The 20,581-nt window shown below is 39.4% G+C and overlaps 1 protein-coding gene across 4 annotated transcripts; it reads right to left on the reverse strand.

Annotated features, from left to right (window-relative positions):
* Positions 1–397: 397 nt before the first annotated feature.
* LOC309482017 (uncharacterized protein) lies at positions 398–20,571 on the reverse strand. Of its 4 annotated transcripts, XM_082147190.1 has the most exons (13): positions 18,428–20,571; positions 15,798–15,971; positions 13,428–13,601; positions 12,879–13,052; positions 9,607–9,756; positions 6,818–6,991; positions 6,100–6,396; positions 5,814–5,908; positions 5,616–5,666; positions 3,961–4,339; positions 3,677–3,856; positions 3,344–3,492; positions 398–3,106 (listed from the first exon to the last, which is right to left on the reverse strand). In XM_082147190.1, exons 1-12 carry the CDS (start codon positions 18,444–18,446, stop codon positions 3,362–3,364), a joined length of 1,998 nt encoding a protein of 665 aa, XP_082003316.1. In that variant the 5' UTR covers positions 18,447–20,571; the 3' UTR covers positions 398–3,106; positions 3,344–3,361. The 4 variants fall into 4 exon arrangements, with proteins under 4 accessions (XP_082003316.1, XP_082003315.1, XP_082003318.1 ...); XM_082147189.1 differs by lacking the exon at positions 18,428–20,571 and having other exon boundaries at positions 15,798–17,560; XM_082147192.1 differs by lacking the exons at positions 12,879–13,052; positions 18,428–20,571 and having other exon boundaries at positions 15,798–17,560.
* Between the last annotated feature and the right edge of the window lie 10 nt (positions 20,572–20,581).

The following is a 20,581-nucleotide window of genomic DNA, read 5'->3' on the forward strand; positions in this document are numbered from 1 at the left end:
TAAAACTTATACAAACAATATAACGGACTTCCCTGTTCTCTCAGCCGCTACACTGCAGTAGCGCGCACTCTTGCACGCGCAAATGCGGCGGAGCGTGCTGTATCACTTCACTAAAGTGCAAAAGACATACGAGCATGCAACGTCGTAAATTAGTAAGTTAAGAAATAAAAGTAAAATACCAATAAATTACGTTATTGGTACGTCATGTGTGTTGCTATTTATCAGGAGCAGTTTCATGTTTCTTTACCAGTTCTTCTAATTGTGTATCACCATGGTAGCCTAATTGTTTGTTTCCATAACAAAATGCCACTTACTGGTTATTTTGTATATTTTTATATGACTGTGGTGGCTCATACCAAGATTGTATTAACAAAAAAAAAGTGCCTACTGTTTATCAGTATTAGGGGTGTAACGATTCGTTTTAACAACGATTCGATTCGATTCACGATTCATGGTTGTCGATACGATTCAAGGACGATATTGGTTCATTTAGAACGATACGATCCGAAACGATTCAGTGACTTGAAATCGATTCAGTGACTTTTTAGCCAAAAATTATTGTAAGTGAATCAGGTATCAATTAATTATGGATATAAACAAACAAGTAAAACACAAATTAATGTAAAATGCATTCACATTTTATTTTAATAGGTAGGACTGAACGATTATGGCAAAAATGATAATTGTTGATTATTCCCTTGAAATTGTAATTGTGATTATTAATTACGATTATCACAACATTGAATGATGTTTTGAATAGTTTGGCCATGGGACCCACATTTCCCCATGGTCATCAAGCCACGACCCACCTTTTTAGGAATTATATAAGCCTATTATAATACATTTGTTTACACAAAAATTGTTGACACACAAGTTCTGTCCCCCTTTACTTAACAAAAAAAATTTAAGAATATGACAAATACTGATAGACAGTACTAGGCACTGCGAGGTTAAGCTATTAAATAGCAGTCCCAAACTAGTTTTTGTTAATACAATCTTGGTATGAGCCACCACAGTCATATAAAAATATACAAAATAACCAGTAAGTCATTTTGTTATGGAAACAAACAACAATTAGGCTACCATGGTGATACACAATACTTAGAAGCACTGGTAAAGAAACATGGAAACTGCTCCTGATAAATAGCAACACACATGGCGTACCAATAACGTAATTTATTGGTATTTTACTTTTATTTCTTAACTTACTAATTTACGACGTTGCATTCTCGTATGACTTTAGTGAAGTGATACAGCGCGCTCCGCCGCATTTGCGCGTGCAAGAGTGCGCGCTCCTGCAGTAGCCTATAGCGGCTGAGAGGACAGGGAAGTCCGTTTTTCTGAGGTGAGAGACTTTGCGCTGCTTGACTGTTGTCGCGCTGCTGCTGCCGCGTCACGCATGGCGACGACGACACAGATAGGCAGACTGAATCAAGTCACGTTTAACGCCTTTATCATTAAATGTGCAAAGAAAAAACATCCATATAAAGTCTAACGTGCTTAAATCCAATGCGCTGTTTCCTAGTATCGATACAATCGATTCATTACCTTTTAAAACGATATTAGATCGATATATGTCGTCCGGAAGGCCAACTTGCCGAGCACAGATCGATCCAGTTGGATCGTAGGAATATAAATCGATACATCGATGTAGTTGATGAATCGTTACACCCCTAGTTTTTGTCATATTCTAACAATTTTTTTTTTTTTTGTATGTTAAGTAAAGGGGGACAGAACTTGTGTGTCAACAATTTTTGTGTAAACAAATGTATTATAATAGGCTTATATAATTCCTAAAAAGGTGGGTCGCGGCTTGATGACCATGGGGAAATGTGGGTCCCATGGCCAAACTATTCAAAACATCATTCAATGTTGTGATAATCGTAATTAATAATCACAATTACAAATTCAAGGGAATAATTGACAATTATCATTTTTGTCATAATCTTTCAGTCCTACTTATTAAATAAAATGTGAATGCATTTGACATTAATTGTTGTTTACTTGTTTGTTTATATCCATAATTAATTGATACCTGATTCCCTTACAAGAATTTTTGGCTGAAAAGTCACTGAATCGATTTCAAGTCACTGAATCGTTTCGGATCGTATCGTTCTAAATGAACCAATATCGTCCTTGAATCGTATCGACAACCATGAATCGCGAATCGAATCGAATCGTTGTTAAAACGAATCGTTACACCCCTACTTTCCGGTATTGTTGGTAACATGCTGTTGCTCAAGCTTTTCAGGTATTGGCAACATGCTTGTTGCCCTGGCTCACTCACGTAACTATAAAGCATCCAGATTGCGCTGTCAGTTGGTTTTGGGGGATAGTGGCATATGGTTGTGTTTTGGGGGGTTATTGCTGCTCTCCCTGCTCTTATCCATGCTAGGCTGCATGGATGCGCAGGGAGTTCTCGCCCAGAACGGAACCATACCGCCAATCCAAATTGTATGCTAATTGTCAATCATATATGACGATAGTGGTCCTGACAGAAATCAAGCATAGCGTTAGTTCTGGTAGGTCACGTTAGTCAAGCTCGCATCAGCTGACTATCAGCTGATCCACATCTACCTATAGGAATACGACGCCTATCACCGTATACATATATAAGCTGCTTCAGTATTATCAGCAACTATCGCGTTTCTCAGGAGCTAATTACCCTCCTCCATCCCCAGCTCCTCTCGTCAGTCAGGATTTGGCATTCTGATTCCCTTCGAATCAGAATAAATTCTCGAATTATGTCGTACTTTAAAATCTTGAATTAATGATATCTGCAATACATTCATGTTGGTTCTGTTCTGTTTACCCCAAGGGGGGTTATTGCTGCTCTCCCTGCTCTTATCCATGCTAGGCTGCATGGATGCGCAGGGAGTTCTCGCCCAGAACGGAACCATACCGCCAATCCAAATTGTATGCTAACTGTCAATCATATATGACGATAGTGGTCCTGACAGAAATACCAAGACATGGAAGACTCACTCCCAAGACTTACCTGTTCTACTTACCTGCGATACTCATCTTCAGTCTATGTTCCTGTGTACCATCTGCCATCACCGCTGATCTCCTTCATCTTCCGTTCTCCAGCCTGGTCTAACTCCGTCTGCAAAAGACAGTTCTTCTTGAAAGTTCTTCAATCAATTCCACATTGCCAATATCAACTCAATTATACATCTGATGGTTCCGTGCTTCTGTTCCTAATAAACTACTGTTTATTCTACTACTATTCAGCTATATAAATGAAGGTGATTTGACTATAACAAGAACATTACAATGAACACAAATTTGAAAATCTCACTACAAATAATCCAGAATTTAAGACAAAAGATAATAATCTTACTCTGCCTGTTACATTTCGTCACCCATACAACTCCCCGTGTAATCTCTCCAACATCGCCACACTAGACCATGGATGTTGTATCATCTGCTCAAAGCAGGGGCGTTCAGCTGGATTCCGGGCTAGACACTGTCTAACCAGATCCACGCAGGCTGTACACATTTTAATAAGCTGGTTAGTCATGACCATATGACCTGGCATTTTTGAAAACAGCGATGCTCTCGCTGTACGTTGAGCTATATATGAAACTTCTGACACACTACAACCTTTAACTTTCTGTACAAATCGTTTGCTTTATGTGTGTGTTTATCAATGTTATCATCATTATTCACTCACGTTCGGATACGCGGGGGTTTATAAATGAAACTTCGGCTTCTATTATTTCCCTAGCATCATCAAAAGGAAGACATTCGTTCGATAACTCGTACAGCAACACTCCTAGAGACCAGACATTTGCTGGGATGACGTGGAATCGAGGTTCTGTAGCGACTTCAGGTGGGGTGTATCCCCAAATTCCTGTAAGAAAGACATTTGCACATTGTTGAGCTTTTTTTTTTAAAGCATCATCAAATAATTAGTAAGTCACTACCTTCAGGTTTCCAATCTCCCAAAATGCTCACCCTTGTATGCGTTGCTCTCGCAGCCTTCACTACTAATTAGCTGACCGCAGCCAAAATCTATCAGCTTGAGTTTTTTCGTGTCTTTCTGTATCAGGAAATTCTTCGGATGAATGTCACTATGGAAAACACCACAACAGATGCAGTGTCGCACTGCCTGCACAGCCTGTCTCATGACGAACCATGAAAAAATTTCATTCGGAGCTTGACTAGTGATCACGTCATACAAGGTCCTGTAGCCCTCCGGATACTCCATAACCAGAGTGAATGATCTAGGATGTTCAAACCACTCATACAGTTGTATGACATAGGGGCTTATGTGTTCTCGCATCATCAGCAACAGCAGCGCCACTTCTGTAATGAGAGGTTCGGGATTCCCAGGCTAGAGAGAAGAAGCAGACAGAAGGTTAGCTGGGTAAAAAATCTGAAGAAAACATCATTTTGAAATGTACTATTCTTTGATCTTTTTAGATGCGTTCAAAAGAGCCTTTTCAACTCAAAGTTATTTGGTGCCTCTAGGCTTATTTGTTGATCACATTTATACCTAATGCTTCCTTCAGGTGTATTAAAGGGATACTTCACCTCTGGAAAGATGAATGTGTATTTAAAATAGGTCATTTATGTAGAAGAAATGTGAAATTATTTTTGAATTTGGAGCTTTCTAGACTGAGAAAAGCCAGAAAATGTATTTTTGGCTTATGTGGATGAAAGACAACAACTCCCAGAATGCACTTGCTTCGCTGCCCTAGGAGGCCACTCCCAAGCCACGCCTACCGGTAAGAGAGCGCAGTTGAAAACAACAAGGCTATGCTACTAGTGAGACTCTGACGAGTTTGCCCGGGATTTCTAGATCGCCCACAATGTCCGCGATTCGGCTTTTGCGTTCTACAGTCGCCATTCATTATGTTTACTGTGGCGAGCAGGAGGAGGCTGAGGGGCGCGGGAGAACGGCGCGAGGCCGGTGGCGTGATTACTGAGACACACAGGTCTCGCATCTCTCATGGAGGAGCGGGAATTTTCTTAGCAATGTTAAAACGCACATCAACCGATCACTTGTTTAGCGTTCATGTAAACACTACATTCAGATTCACCAATCGGAATGAATTCAGTTAGATTGAAACAAAAGGTGTGCATGTAAACAATGAATGGCGACTGTAGAAAGCAAAAGCCGAATCCCGGACATTTTGGACGATCTCAACGGCCGGACATGTCCGGGAAAAAGAGGATGGTAACCCCTACTAATCAGCTTTCTCCTCCTACTACTCAGCTTTCTCCACAGAACAAGAGCCTGTTAGCTTAGCTTCCAAAGAAAGACAGCTGACACTGTGTACATTCTGTGAGTGAGATCCCACCCTCTATGGGCGGGTTGAGAACATGCGGGACAGCCCCTCCTACTGGCTGTAGTCTTTAGCCTCTGGCCAAAAAATCCTCAGATGACGCAAAATGACGATTTTTGCGTCATCGGAGGATTTTTTCCAGACAAAAAATACATAAATCTCTCATCTCAGGGGGATATGAGGGTGGAAAGCACGGTAATTCAAAAATACTACAGTTTTTCTACTAATACAAAGCTTAATGCTAAATCCTGAAGTATCCCTTTAACTACAGTAATCTGCACTTAAACAACTCAATACACATTCAGGTTTTGGCCAACTTACAATATTAAGATAACGATTGTTGTTAATCTTGCGTATCCGCTTGATGGCAACCTGCAAAAAAAAAAAAAACAGTTTCAATAACAGTAACAGTATTCAAGCACCTGGCCTTGTATTAAGTATTAAACCATTTGTAAATTGTTTTAAATGTGTTTTGATGCATGCAAGAGCAAAATGTTTGTACAATTCAGTAAGATTGACCTTTTTGCCATCAAAGTTGCGTGTTCCCAGGAACACGCTGCCATATCCTCCGGATCCAATTAACTGTTCCACGTTATAGAGAGACTTAAAGGACTCTGAAAAACAAACAGAAAAACATGAGACAATTATTAGCTTGCTAGATCCATTGTTTTATTTTAAAAATATCAGTGCTGGTCGAGCAACAGTAAATGTGATCGGACGTGTTAAAAACTTGACTCAGTTATGCATGAAATAGCAAAATCTCTATCTGTAGACTTTGCCATGCCCAGCCTTATTTCAGTCTCACCTGTTGCGCTCTTGTTCACTGGAGAAGCCTCCACGGCACCCTGAGCAGTTCGGCCAGTTGATGTCTCTGTTGGCTCGACAGGAACTTGACCCGGCAGCGGAGGACACAGAAACCGTTCGAGGCTGTCGGACCAGGACAAACCCTTTTCGTTTGGGCTCTCCGATCCATCGCCACTCCAGCTCCCCTCGACGCTGTCCGAGCCTCGGCTGCACAGATTCAACGACTCTCTACTTCCTCTCTCGACATGGGCCTCAGGGAGGGAACAAGCTGAGGATGATGTGATGCCCGGAGAGGAATCTGTGGAAACAGTTCAATGGAACATTTCAGACATCAAAAACTGTTTTTGATTTATTTATTTTTTTATAATATTAATTATCAATGTCAGTGGTCACATCAAATTGTTACTTTGGTTTCACTTTATTTTGGTCCCTTTAAGACATTCTATAAGTCTATAAGAAACATTGCACCTACATGTCTACCTAGAGTATTAGTAGACTGGTAGGGTTAGAATAAGTTGACATGTAGTTGAAAAGTTACTTATAGTCAGTAAAGTGTCTGTTGCTAGAGCCATTGTTTTATTTTAAAAATGTCAGCGCTGGTCGAGAAAATAATATTATAATGGGGGAAATAATTTTAATATTCTGTAAAAACAAGCCTTATTTTGAGTGGAAAACAAGATAATACTGTTTAAAATAATGATGGAGAAATAATGATTTACCATTATTTGGCTTGACGCCGGAGTGATCAGGAGCAGGTGGTGATGATGGTTCAGGAACAGGATCTGCTGGAGGAATAAAAGGCTCCACAACAGTCACAGCACTACTGGAAGATCTGCTGAAAACAGCCTTCGTATCCTTCCAGAGCTTATGCAAACGGCATTTTGGAGCTTTTTCTGAAATGAAGAAAAAACAAATGAAAACAACTATTAGACCCATCTCTGACGTCAAATTAAGCAATGATATAATGACATAATATCATAATAATCATGAATTAAGCAATCATATAATGACGTTTTGCTCCTATAGTGTGTGGTGTGCCATGATGTGACAAAGACAGCACACCACACACGAACAGATTTTCAACCAGAGTCTCGACTGTGAACACAGGAAATCTCACAAAATCTCGCGAGACTTCAGAATAAGCATGGCGGATGATATGCAGGAAGAAATTGCGATGATAATGTTTGGAATGATTTTCACAGAAAATTCACATGAATAAAAAACATTGTACCCACCATTATATATAACCTTTTATACAGACATATATTCATTCTTTATTGTCTTTATTTATTCTTTATTGGATTTATTGTCACTTTGGAAAAAGTTATTTAATCCCTCTGTAGAACCTCACTGAACCCTTAACACTCAGCTTCCTGCAAGTGTGTGTGTGTGAGAATGACCGTATCTTCCATCCTCTCGCTTTCTGATTGGATATTGTTTTGTTTCACGTGATAATCTCCAGAACTTGCGCGCGTTTGTCCTCGGAGTTCCCCCCACACATCAGGATTTCTGATCGTAAATATTAAACATGTTGAATATTTACAATTCGCGACCGGGGCGGCTCCGACGTTCTTCCGAGCAGGTTCGGACACTCTTAACACACCTCACACCAAGGGAAAATCTGATAAGATAATCTGTTGAACCATCAAGATAATCGGGACATAGCTAGGATTGTCGGAAGGGGGAAAATCGGCCCAAAATCAGCCCGATTCTCCTACCACTGCTATGCTGATGACACACAGCTCTTCCTCTCATTTCAACCAGATGATCCCACAGTAGCTGCACGGATCTCAAGCTGTCTGGCGGACATCTCAACATGGATGAAGGAACATCACCTGCAGCTCAACCTGGCAAAGACTGAGCTTCTCGTCCTCCCTGCCAATCCATCTCTGCAACACGACTTCACTATCCAGCTAGATTCTTCATCAATCACCCCATCAAGGTCGGTCAGAAATCTTGGAGTAATACTGGATGACCAGCTGACCTTTACAGATCACATTTCAAAGACAGCTCGATCATGCAGGTTTGCACTGCACAACATCAGGAAGATCAGGCCTTTCCTAACTGAGCATGCAACACAACTTCTCATCCAGGCCCTGGTCATCTCTAGGCTTGACTACTGCAATGCTCTTCTGGCTGAACTTCCATCATGTGCAACTAAACCTCTACAATTGATCCAGAATGCTGCAGCTCGTCTTGTCTTCAACGAGCCCAAAAAAGCCCAAGTCACTCCTCTGTTGATCTCTCTGCACTGGCTACCTCTCGCTGCTCGCATCAACTTCAAGGCATTGACGCTTGCTTACAGATCTATCACAGGCTCAGCTCCCTCCTACTTTCACTCACTGCTACGAGTCTACATCCCTACCAGAAGCCTACGATCGGTCAACGAGCGACGTCTCGTGGTTCCATCACAGAGAGCCACAAAATCACTTTCCAGAACATTCTCATTCACAGTTCCATGCTTTTTCCTTTTCCTTTAAATCCTCGCTTATCGGGTTTATGCTACTCTGAACAATTCCTGCACTTAGTATTTTGAGCACTTCTTGCGTTGTTTTTGCCTCTTCACGATGACTCGCTTACAGTAATTTAGTCCTAATTTGTAAGTCGCTTTGGACAAAAGCGTCTGCTAAATGACTAAATGTACATGTCTACTAACTCTCATTAAAGTAAAGTATTAGTAGAGTATTAGTAGACTGGTAGGGTTAGAATAAATTGACAAGTTACTTATTGTCAGTAGAGTGTCTGTTGGTGGAGCATCACAATAAAGAGTTTGCAGATATTAAGCAGAGAGTCTACTGATATACTCTAATGAGAGTTAGTCGACATGTAGTTGCAAAGTTACTTATAGTCGACAGAATGTTCAAAAGGGACCATCAAAATAAAGTGTTATCGCTACTTTAGTTGGTTTAGTTGACAAATCAGCCATTGAAAATAGTACTTAAGTACACTTTTTGAGTATCTGTACTTTACTTGAGTACAATTTTTTCTGGAAACATTTTACTTTAACTTCACTACATTTGAAAGACAAGTATCGTACTTTTTACTCCACTACATTTCTGTCAAGGTCCTTGAGTAGAAAGTAGTTGGATTCTGACATCAATCTGATTTTCATTTTCAATGTTGGGTTTGGTCTTCTAAACGCACATTTTGTCATTGTTTTGGAGCACACTAGCTTATAAAAGTGGCTGACATATTCATCCTAAAAGCCAAAAATCTTTAAATAGGGCACTATTTGAGGGAACAGCCCGAAACTATTGTGGACGTTATTGAGAGCACTTATTCAATCTCACATTCAATCTCACTACAGGAACTGTGTTCTAGAAATACATTTCGTATTGATATGAGGGTGGGTAGGTAGGCCAATTGGTCAATTACAATTTTTTTGACAATTATTAAATGAGACAATTATTAGTTTGCTAGACGTGTTAAAAACTTGACTCAGTTATGCATGAAATAGCAAAATCTCTATCTGTAGACTTTGCACTGCCCAGCCTTATTTCAGTCTCACCTGTTGAGCTCTTGCTCACGGGAGAAGCCTCCACGGCACCCTGAGCAGTTCGGCCAGTTGATGTCTCTGTTGGCTCGACAGGAACTTGACCCGGCAGCGGAGGACACAGAAACCATTCGAGGCTGTCATACCTGGACAAACCCTGTTGGCCTGAGGATGGAACAGTTCAGACATCAAAAACAGTTTTTTTTTGGTTTGTTTTTTTATAATATGTGACCCTGGACCACAAAACCAGTCACATGGGTCAATTTCTGAAATTGAGATTTATATATTATCTGAAAGCTGTATAAATAAGCTTTCCATTGATGTATGGTTTGTTAGGATAGGACTATATTTGGCAGAGATACAACTACTTGAAAATCTGGAATCTGAAGGTGCAAAAAAAATGAAACATTGAGAAAATCGCCTTTAAAGTTCTACACTTATGTTGGCGATTGTGCTGCATTCACTCACTAAAATAAATGTTTTATATATTTACGGTAGGAAATTTACTAAATATCTTCATGGAACATGATCTTTATTTAATATCTTAATGATTTTTGGCATAAAAGAAAAATCGATCATTTTGACCCATATAATGTATTATTGGCTGTTGCCACAAATATACCCGTGCGACATGTGACTGGTTTTGTGATCCAGGGTCACATATTAATTATCAATGTTAGCGGTCACATCACATTGTTACTTTGGTTTCACTTTATTTTGGTCCCTTTAAGACATTCTATAAGTATGGAAGTAAAATAATGCCAAATGTTCTTGAAACAAAAAAGCCTGTTGAATTGCACTACTTGTAAAAATATGCATTGCATTAACCATGCAAGCATTTTAATTAGGGATGCACCGATCCACATTTTTTCACTTCCGATCCGATCCCGATACCAGAATTTGGATATCGGCCGATACCGATACTATTCCGATACCAGAGCTGTGTTTGCTTTAATATTATTATTATCATTATTGTTTATTTTATATGATGCTGAAATAAACTTCTCTCAACAGGCAAGTATGATATGTACGTATGTATGCATGTATGTCCCAAAAGGCAACTTGAGGTAAGTATAAGTTCAGAAAAGGATGTCAGAAAAACAAGAAATCCTGTTAACAGGAAAAATCCCATTCTGAAAACAAATAACGTAATGCAACTGTAAGGGTTTCAAATTGATTGTCATGTCAATATTTATTACATTCCCAAAATGTCAAATACTTGAGTCTTGAAATATAAGAAAAGTGCAAGTGTAAACATCTTACACACACACTATCTGAAGGGTGATCCTCGCTCCGATGCGGTAACTCGATGAATGCTCGATCAACATCAGCATCTTGCAAACAGACAAGCGGATTTTGCCTCATCTTATGCGCGTACATTTTTCTCTGGACGCGCGAATGGATTAAAATATTCAAGCATCCAACTAGACGCGGTAGACGAGAATTTGACGCGCTATTCGCGTTTGGTGTGAACGCACAGTAACGTGGTGCTTTTTTAAATGTTTGATTGCGTTCGTTGTGTTGTACGACACGAGGGAGATTCAAAGAGCTCTGAATTACGGCTTTGCAAACATTGCATCACTTTTGGAGTCATTTCAGCAGACAACGTTAAAGCGCAGACATGACTCATGGATATCGGATATCTCTGCAGGTTGGATCGGATCGGCCCCATCCCTAATTTTAATGCATTGTATTTTTTAGGGCTTGCATTTTTACGGGCTGAAATTCAGCATGGCTGAATATTTAAGCTGTGAATATTTCAAATCAAAACATTTCAAACACATTTTCATTATTCAAAATTCAATAATCCATATTCACCTTTCATATTTCACTTCCAAAATATTCAAAATGTTTCAAAATACAACCTAAAATATTCAACAGGCAATTTCTGGTCCATTTTATTTCGCTTTGCAAATTCGCTTCCACAAATTCAGTGGTTCAAATTCGACAGAAAATACTACGTTGACATCCAGGAACTGCAGGAAAAGCAGTAGATTACCGAGCATACTCTCCATCTGCTGTTAGTCAATATCACCAGCAGGTGGTGCAAAAGCGCGTGTTGTTGACGAAGACCAGCAAAAGTTAGAGCAAGCCATTCATACTAAGTACTAAGTAGTCACACATACATGTATACTGCTGAATGCTCCAACTATATGAAATGCACAACGTCACATCTAAAGTCGCTCACGCACACACACACACACGCAAACTCTACACACACGAGATGCGCGGAACTCTCCGCACACATACTCATCTGAGACGCGAGCACACACACAAACTCTCCGCGCACATACTCATCTGAGACGCGAGCACACACACACACACAAACTCTCCGCGCACATACTCATCTGAGACGCGAGCACACACACACACACACACACACACAAACTCGCGCACATACTCATCTGAGACGCGAGCACACACACACAAACTTGCGCACATACTCATCTGAGACGCGAGCACGCACACACAAACTCTCCGCGCACATACTCATATAGACGGCGCCTCATAAATAGATCGATCTCTGCAACGTATTGAAGCGCGCGTCCGAGTGAAGAAAGTGCGGTGTGCGCGTGCCACAAGAGAAAACACTGTATCCGCGCCACTGATCGCAGCGGCAACGAGCACTTTGATCACTTGATTTAAAAAACACAGTTCAGCGCTAGATCGTCTCTTATTTAACAAACGAACTAAATAAATGCTCTGCTGGTTAACTGGAGATGTTTTGTTATTGGATCATTCGTGCCGCGAGATGTTTTATAGGGGTCGGTGAAAAAAGTCAGGCACCGAAATCAGGCACCGAAAGTTTCGTTCTTATTCGGTCTCGATACTACCGTTTACGTCGGAACCGGTTCCCTATTGGAACCGGGTTTCGGTACCCAACCCTAATTAAAATGCAAGCATGGTTAATGCAATGCCTATTTTTTTCAAGCAGTGCAATTCAACAGGCTTTTTTGTTTCAAAAACATTTGGCACTATTTTACTTCCATATATAAGTCTATAAGTAACATTGCACTTACAGGTCTACTAACTCTCATTAAAGTATTAGTAGAGTATTAGTAGACTGGTAGGGTTAGAATAAGTTGACATGTAGTTGAAAAGTTACTTATAGTCAGTAGAGTGTCTGTTGCTAGATCCATTGTTTTATTTTAAAAATGTCAGCGCTGGTCGAGAAAATAATATTATAATGGTGGAAATCATTTTAATATTCTGTAAAAACAAGCCTTATTTTGAGTGGAAAACAAGATAATACTGTTTAAAATAATTATGGAGAAATAATGATTTACCATTATTTGGCTTGACGCCGGAGTGATCTGGAGCAGGTGGTGATGATGGTCCAGGAACAGGATCTCCTGGAGGAATAAAAGGCTCCACAACAGTCACAGCACTACTGGAAGAGCTGCTGAAAACAGCCTTCGTATCCTTCCAGAGCTTATGCAAACGGCGTTTTGGAGCTTTTTCTGAAATGAAGAAAAAACAAATGAAAACAACTATTAGACCCATCTCTGACGTCAAATTAAGCAATGATATAATGATATAACTTACATTTTACTATTAAAATCTTAATAGTGTAACAGAGTCTCTGCTTAATATCTGCAAACTCTTTATTGTGATGCCCCTCTTAGAATAAGTTAACATGTAGTTGAAAAGTTACTTATAGTCAGTAAAGTGTCTGTTGCTAGAGCCATTGTTTTATTTTAAAAATGTCAGCGCTGGTCGAGAAAATAATTTTATAATGGGGGAAATAATTTTAATATTCTGTAAAAACAAGCCTTATTTTGAGTGGAAATCAAGATAATACTGTTTAAAATAATGATGGAGAAATAATGATTTACCATTATTTGGCTTGACGCCGGAGTGATCAGGAGCAGGTGGTGATGATGGTTCAGGAACAGGATCTCCTGGAGGAATAAAAGGCTCCACAACAGTCACAGCACTACTGGAAGATCTGCTGAAAACAGCCTTCGTATCCTTCCAGAGCTTATGCAAACGGCGTTTTGGAGCTTTTTCTGAAATGAAGAAAAAACAAATGAAAACAACTATTAGACCCATCTCTGATGTCAAATTAAGCAATGATATAATGACATAATATCATAATAATCATGAATTAAGCAATCATATAATGACGTTTTGCTCCTATAGTGTGTGGTGTGCCATGATGTGACAAAGACAGCACACCACACACGAACAGATTTTCAACCAGAGTCTCGACTGTGAACACAGGAAATCTCACAAAATCTCGCGAGACTTCAGAATAAGCATGGCGGATGATATGCAGGAAGAAATTGAGATGATAATGTTTGGAATGATTTTCACAGAAAATTCACATGAATAAAAAACATTGTACCCACCATTATATATAACCTTTTATACAGAAATATATTCGTTCTTTATTGTCTTTATTTATTCTTTATTGGATTTATTGTCACTTTGGAAAAAGTTATTTAATCCCTCTGTAGAACCTCACTGAACCCTTAACACTCAGCTTCCTGCAAGTGTGTGTGTGTGTGAGAATGACCGTATCTTCCATCATCTCGCTTTCTGATTGGATATTGTTTTGTTTCACGTGATAATCTCCAGGACTTGCGCGCGTTTGTCCTCGGAGTTCCCCCCACACATCAGGATTTCTGATCGTAAATATTAAACATGTTGAATATTTACAATTCGCGACCGGGGCGGCTCCGACGTTCTTCCGAGCAGGTTCGGACACTCTTCTTAACACACCTCACACCAAGCGAAAATCTGATAAGATAATCTGTTGAACCATCAAGATAATCGGGACATAGCTAGGATTGTCGGAAGGGGGAAAATCGGCCCAAAATCAGCCCGATTCTCCTACCACTGCTATGCTGATGACACACAGCTCTTCCTCTCATTTCAACCAGATGATCCCACAGTAGCTGCACGGATCTCAAGCTGTCTGGCGGACATCTCGACATGGATGAAGGAACATCACCTGCAGCTCAACCTGGCAAAGACTGAGCTTCTCGTCCTCCCTGCCAATCCATCTCTGCAACACGACTTCACTATCCAGCTAGATTCTTCATCAATCACCCCATCAAGGTCGGTCAGAAATCTTGGAGTAATACTGGATGACCAGCTGACCTTCACAGATCACATTTCAAAGACAGCTCGATCATGCAGGTTTGCACTGCACAACATCAGGAAGATCAGGCCTTTCCTAACTGAGCATGCAACACAACTTCTCATCCAGGCCCTGGTCATCTCTAGGCTTGACTACTGCAATGCTCTTCTGGCTGAACTTCCATCATGTGCAACTAAACCTCTACAATTGATTCAGAATGCTGCAGCTCGTCTTGTCTTCAACGAGCCCAAAAAAGCCCAAGTCACTCCTTTGTTGATCTCTCTGCACTGGCTACCTCTCGCTGCTCGCATCAACTTCAAGGCATTGACGCTTGCTTACAGATCTATCACAGGCTCAGCTCCCTCCTACTTTCACTCACTGCTACGAGTCTACATCCCTACCAGAAGCCTACGATCGGTCAACGAGCGACGTCTCGTGGTTCCATCACAGAGAGCCACAAAATCACTTTCCAGAACATTCTCATTCACAGTTCCATGCTTTTTCCTTTAAATCCTCGCTTATCGGGTTTATGCTACTCTGAACAATTCCTGCACTTAGTATTTTGAGCACTTCTTGCGTTGTTTTTGCCTCTTCACGATGACTCGCTTACAGTAATTTAGTCCTAATTTGTAAGTCGCTTTGGACAAAAGTGTCTGCTAAATGACTAAATGTACATGTACTTGTACTTTACTTGAGGACTATTTTTTCTGGAAACATTTTACTTTAACTTCACTACATTTGAAAGACAAGTATCGTACTTTTTACTCCACTACATTTCTGTCAAGGTCCTTGAGTAGAAAGAAGTTGGATTCTGACATCAATCTGATTTTCATTTTCAATGTTGGGTTTGGTCTTCTAAACGCACATTTTGTCATTGTTTTGGAGCACACTAGCTTATAAAAGTGGCTGACATAAGTTGACATGTAGTTGAAAAGTTACTTATAGTCAGTAAAGTGTCTGTTTCTAGAGCCATTGTTTTATTTAAAAAATGTCAGCGCTGGTCGAGAAAATAATTTTATAATGGGAGAAATACATTTAATATTCTGTAAAAACAAGCCTTATTTTGAGTGGAAATCAAGATAATACTGTTTAAAATAATGATGGAGAAATAATGATTTACCATTATTTGGCTTGACGCCGGAGTGATCAGGAGCAGGTGGTGATGATGGTTCAGGAACAGGATCTGCTGGAGGAATAAAAGGCTCCACAACAGTCACAGCACTACTGGAAGATCTGCTGAAAACAGCCTTCGTATCCTTCCAGAGCTTATGCAAACGGCGTTTTGGAGCTTTTTCTGAAATGAAGAAAAAACAAATGAAAACAACTATTAGACCCATCTCTGACGTCAAATTAAGCAATGATATAATGACATAATATCATAATAATCATGAATTAAGCAATCATATAATGACGTTTTGCTCCTATAGTGTGTGGTGTGCCATGATGTGACAAAGACAGCACACCACACACGAACAGATTTTCAACCAGAGTCTCGACTGTGAACACAGGAAATCTCACAAAATCTCGCGAGACTTCAGAATAAGCATGGCGGATGATATGCAGGAAGAAATTGCGATGATAATGTTTGGAATGATTTTCACAGAAAATTCACATGAATAAAAAACATTGTACCCACCATTATATATAACCTTTTATACAGACATATATTCATTCTTTATTGTCTTTATTTATTCTTTATTGGATTTATTGTCTCTTTGGAAAAAGTTATTTAATCCCTCTATAGAACCTCACTGAACCCTTAACACTCAGCTTCCTGCAAGTGTGTGTGTGTGTGTGTGAGAATGACCGTATCTTCCATCATCTCGCTTTCTGATTGGATATTGTTTTGTTTCACGTGATAATCTCCAGAACTTGCGCGCGTTTGTCCTCGGAGTTCCCCCCACACATCAGGATTTCTGATCGTAAATATTAAACATGTTGAATATTTACAATTCGCGACCGGGGCGGCTCCGACGTTCTTCCGAGCAGGTTCGGACACTCTTAACACACCTCACACCAAGGGAAAATCTGATAAGATAATCTGTTGAACCATCAAGATAATCGGGACATAGCTAGGATTGTCGGAAGGGGGAAAATCGGCCCAAAATCAGCCCGATTCTCCTACCACTGCTATGCTGATGACACACAGCTCTTCCTCTCATTTCAACCAGATGATCCCACAGTAGCTGCACGGATCTCAAGCTGTCTGGCGGACATCTCGACATGGATGAAGGAACATCACCTGCAGCTCAACCTGGCAAAGACTGAGCTTCTCGTCCTCCCTGCCAATCCATCTCTGCAACACGACTTCACTATCCAGCTAGATTCTTCATCAATCACCCCATCAAGGTCGGTCAGAAATCTTGGAGTAATACTGGATGACCAGCTGACCTTTACAGATCACATTTCAAAGACAGCTCGATCATGCAGGTTTGCACTGCACAACATCAGGAAGATCAGGCCTTTCCTAACTGAGCATGCAACACAACTTCTCATCCAGGCCCTGGTCATCTCTAGGCTTGACTACTGCAATGCTCTTCTGGCTGAACTTCCATCATGTGCAACTAAACCTCTACAATTGATTCAGAATGCTGCAGCTCGTCTTGTCTTCAACGAGCCCAAAAAAGCCCAAGTCACTCCTTTGTTGATCTCTCTGCACTGGCTACCTCTCGCTGCTCGCATCAACTTCAAGGCATTGACGCTTGCTTACAGATCTATCACAGGCTCAGCTCCCTCCTACTTTCACTCACTGCTACGAGTCTACATCCCTACCAGAAGCCTACGATCGGTCAACGAGCGACGTCTCGTGGTTCCATCACAGAGAGCCACAAAATCACTCTCCAGAACATTCTCATTCACAGTTCCATGCTTTTTCCTTTAAATCCTCGCTTATCGGGTTTATGCTACTCTGAACAATTCCTGCACTTAGTATTTTGAGCACTTCTTGTGTTGTTTTTGCCTCTTCACGATGACTCGCTTACAGTAATTTAGTCCTAATTTGTAAGTCGCTTTGGACAAAAGTGTCTGCTAAATGACTAAATGTACATGTACTTGTACTTTACTTGAGGACTATTTTTTCTGGAAACATTTTACTTTAACTTCACTACATTTGAAAGACAAGTATCGTACTTTTTACTCCACTACATTTCTGTCAAGGTCCTTGAGTAGAAAGTAGTTGGATTCTGACATCAATCTGATTTTCATTTTCAATGTTGGGTTTGGTCTTCTAAACGCTCATTTTGTCATTGTTTTGGAGCACACTAGCTTATAAAAGTGGCTGACATATTCATCCTAAAAGCCAAAAATCTTTAAATAGGGCACTATATGAGGGAACCGCCCGAAACTATTGTGGATGTTATTGAGAGCACTTATTCAATCTCACATTCAATCTCACTACAGGAACTGTGTTCTAGAAATAAATTTCATATTGATATGAGGGTGGGTAACGTTAGGTAGGCAGGCATAGATTCAGAGGCATAAGGTACTGTACTAAGTATTACAAACAATAATAAAACAATGCATTGACATTTACTTGGATGGAATGGAATATTTCACATATCACATAACGTTAGTTTAATAATAATAATCAATAATCAATGTCTGTAGTCAATTACAGATTTTTACTTCAGTTAAGTTACTCAAATTCAATTCAAGTTTATTTCACATGCATCAAATAAATGGGATCAAATGGGATCAGTCAGTCATTGTACAACACACCATACATCATAAATGAAAAATTAAAGCACTCACTTCCTCTTTCACCCATCATGTGATTGCGAGCTATGGATATCCTCCTCCAAACTGTAATAAAATAATACAAAATACAACACAATACAATACAATAGAAATCACCTCAGAAATACTCCCCTGAAAAAAATATCAAACAAACTCCTTTTAAAATAAGAAAAGAACAATCAAATAAAGGATTCTCAGAAATGATACGACGCTTTCAAAAATGTAACTCTATATAAAGGATATATCCTCCGATGTCCTTCTAGAATAATTCTCCTCTCAGAAATATAGAAAACAGCTTCAAAGTCTCAAGTTTCGCACAATTCTGAATTCAAAACACAAGTCGCTATAGCAACTACAATTCGAATCACGCATGCACGCGCACATCGACTCTGAAGGGGGTCGGCGGCGCGCCGCGCAGCTCCACGTCTTTTAAATTCGAACACATTATATTCTATGAGAGTACACACACCGGCGGCGGCTTTCGGCGTCTGTCCGCGGCGGCTCAGGACCGTGTTCAAAATCCTGCCGCGCCACAGAGCGCCATTTACATAGTTTTATATTAAATTTACATGTATGTGTCTCAGATCGTAGTTAATGTATATACGGACTTCACCCTGTGCTGCAATATACATTTAGTTTTATATTTATTTACAGAAATCAGAAAATTGCTGATGTTATCGGATTTTCAGGTGAGAGTTGTCCTAGACGTGGCGCGGCGCGGCGCTGAGCTGCGCGTCCGGTGTGCGGCCGCCTTGATACTTAATGTTGACGTTTTCTTTAATATGATATTCATTCTTTCAGACCAGTTTTATTATTAAAACCCGTGGAAAATGTGTGCAAAGAGGCACAAGGGAGAATAAATCGGACATCATATAAATTAATTAAATTGGCCCTTTTCCGCATATATAACCATCAAGGCCAATCAGCTTTCAGTATCACTAATGCGTCATCCAACCGGTTAGTAGTAGTGGTGAAGAAATCCAAATTATTGTTGAATTCTCTATTAAGATTGTTCACAATTGCTACCCAGTTAAATATATAAATGCTAAATTTGCTCTGCAAGTGAACGTCGTCTTGTGGTGCCATCTTATTTTTTTATAATATGCATTATCAATCTCAGTGGTCTGGTCCAGAGACAATTTCGCTTCGTGCCCTGGATGTGCATCCCACAAATCTCCATCAACTGCAAGATGCTATCCTATCAATATGGGCCAACATTTCTAAAGAATGCTTTCAGCACCTTGTTGAATCAATGCCACGTAGAATTAAGGCAGTTCTGAAGGCGAAAGGGGGTCAAACACAGTATTAGTATGGTGTTCCTAATAATCCTTTAGGTGAGTGTATATATACAGTACAGGCCAAAAGTTTGGACACATTACTATTTTTAATGTTTTTGAAAGAAGTTTCTTTTGCTTATCAAGCCTGCATTTATTTGATAAAAAATACAGAAGAAAAATGTAATATTGTGATATATTATTACAATTTAAAATAATTGGTTTTCAATTTATTATACTTTAAATTATCATTTATTTCTGTGATGCAAAGCTGAATTTTCAGGATCGTTACTCCAGTCTATCACATGATCCTTTAGAAATCATTCTAATATGATGATTCATTATCAAAGTTGGAAACAGTTCTGCGGCTTAATATTTTTTCATAACCTGTGATACTTTTTTAGGATACTTTGATGAATAAAAAGTTAAAAAAAAAAAAGCAGCACATTTTTTAAAAATAGAAATCTTTTGTAACAATAATATACACTACTGGTCAGTAATTTTTTTTCTTTCTTTTTTGGAATAAATCAATACTTTTATTCAGCAAGGATGTGTTAAATTGATAAAAAGTGATAGTGAAGATTTATATTATTAGAAAATATTTTTTTATTTTGTATAAATGCAGTTCTTTTTAACCTTTTATTCATCAAATATATTAGGCAGCAGAACTGTTTCCGACACTCATAATAAATCATCATATTAGAATGATTTCTAAAGGATCATGTGATAGACTGGATGTCACATGTGACACTGAAGACTGGAGTAATGATCCTGAAAATTCAGCATGGCATCACAGGAATAAATTATTTTTTAAAGTATATTGAAATTGAAAACCAATTATTTTAAATTGTAATAATATATCCACAATAATATATATATTCTGTATTTTTGATCA

This window comes from Leuciscus leuciscus (genome assembly GCF_965113295.1).
Source record: "Leuciscus leuciscus genome assembly, chromosome: 19".
NCBI classification, from domain to species: Eukaryota; Metazoa; Chordata; class Actinopteri; order Cypriniformes; family Leuciscidae; genus Leuciscus; species Leuciscus leuciscus.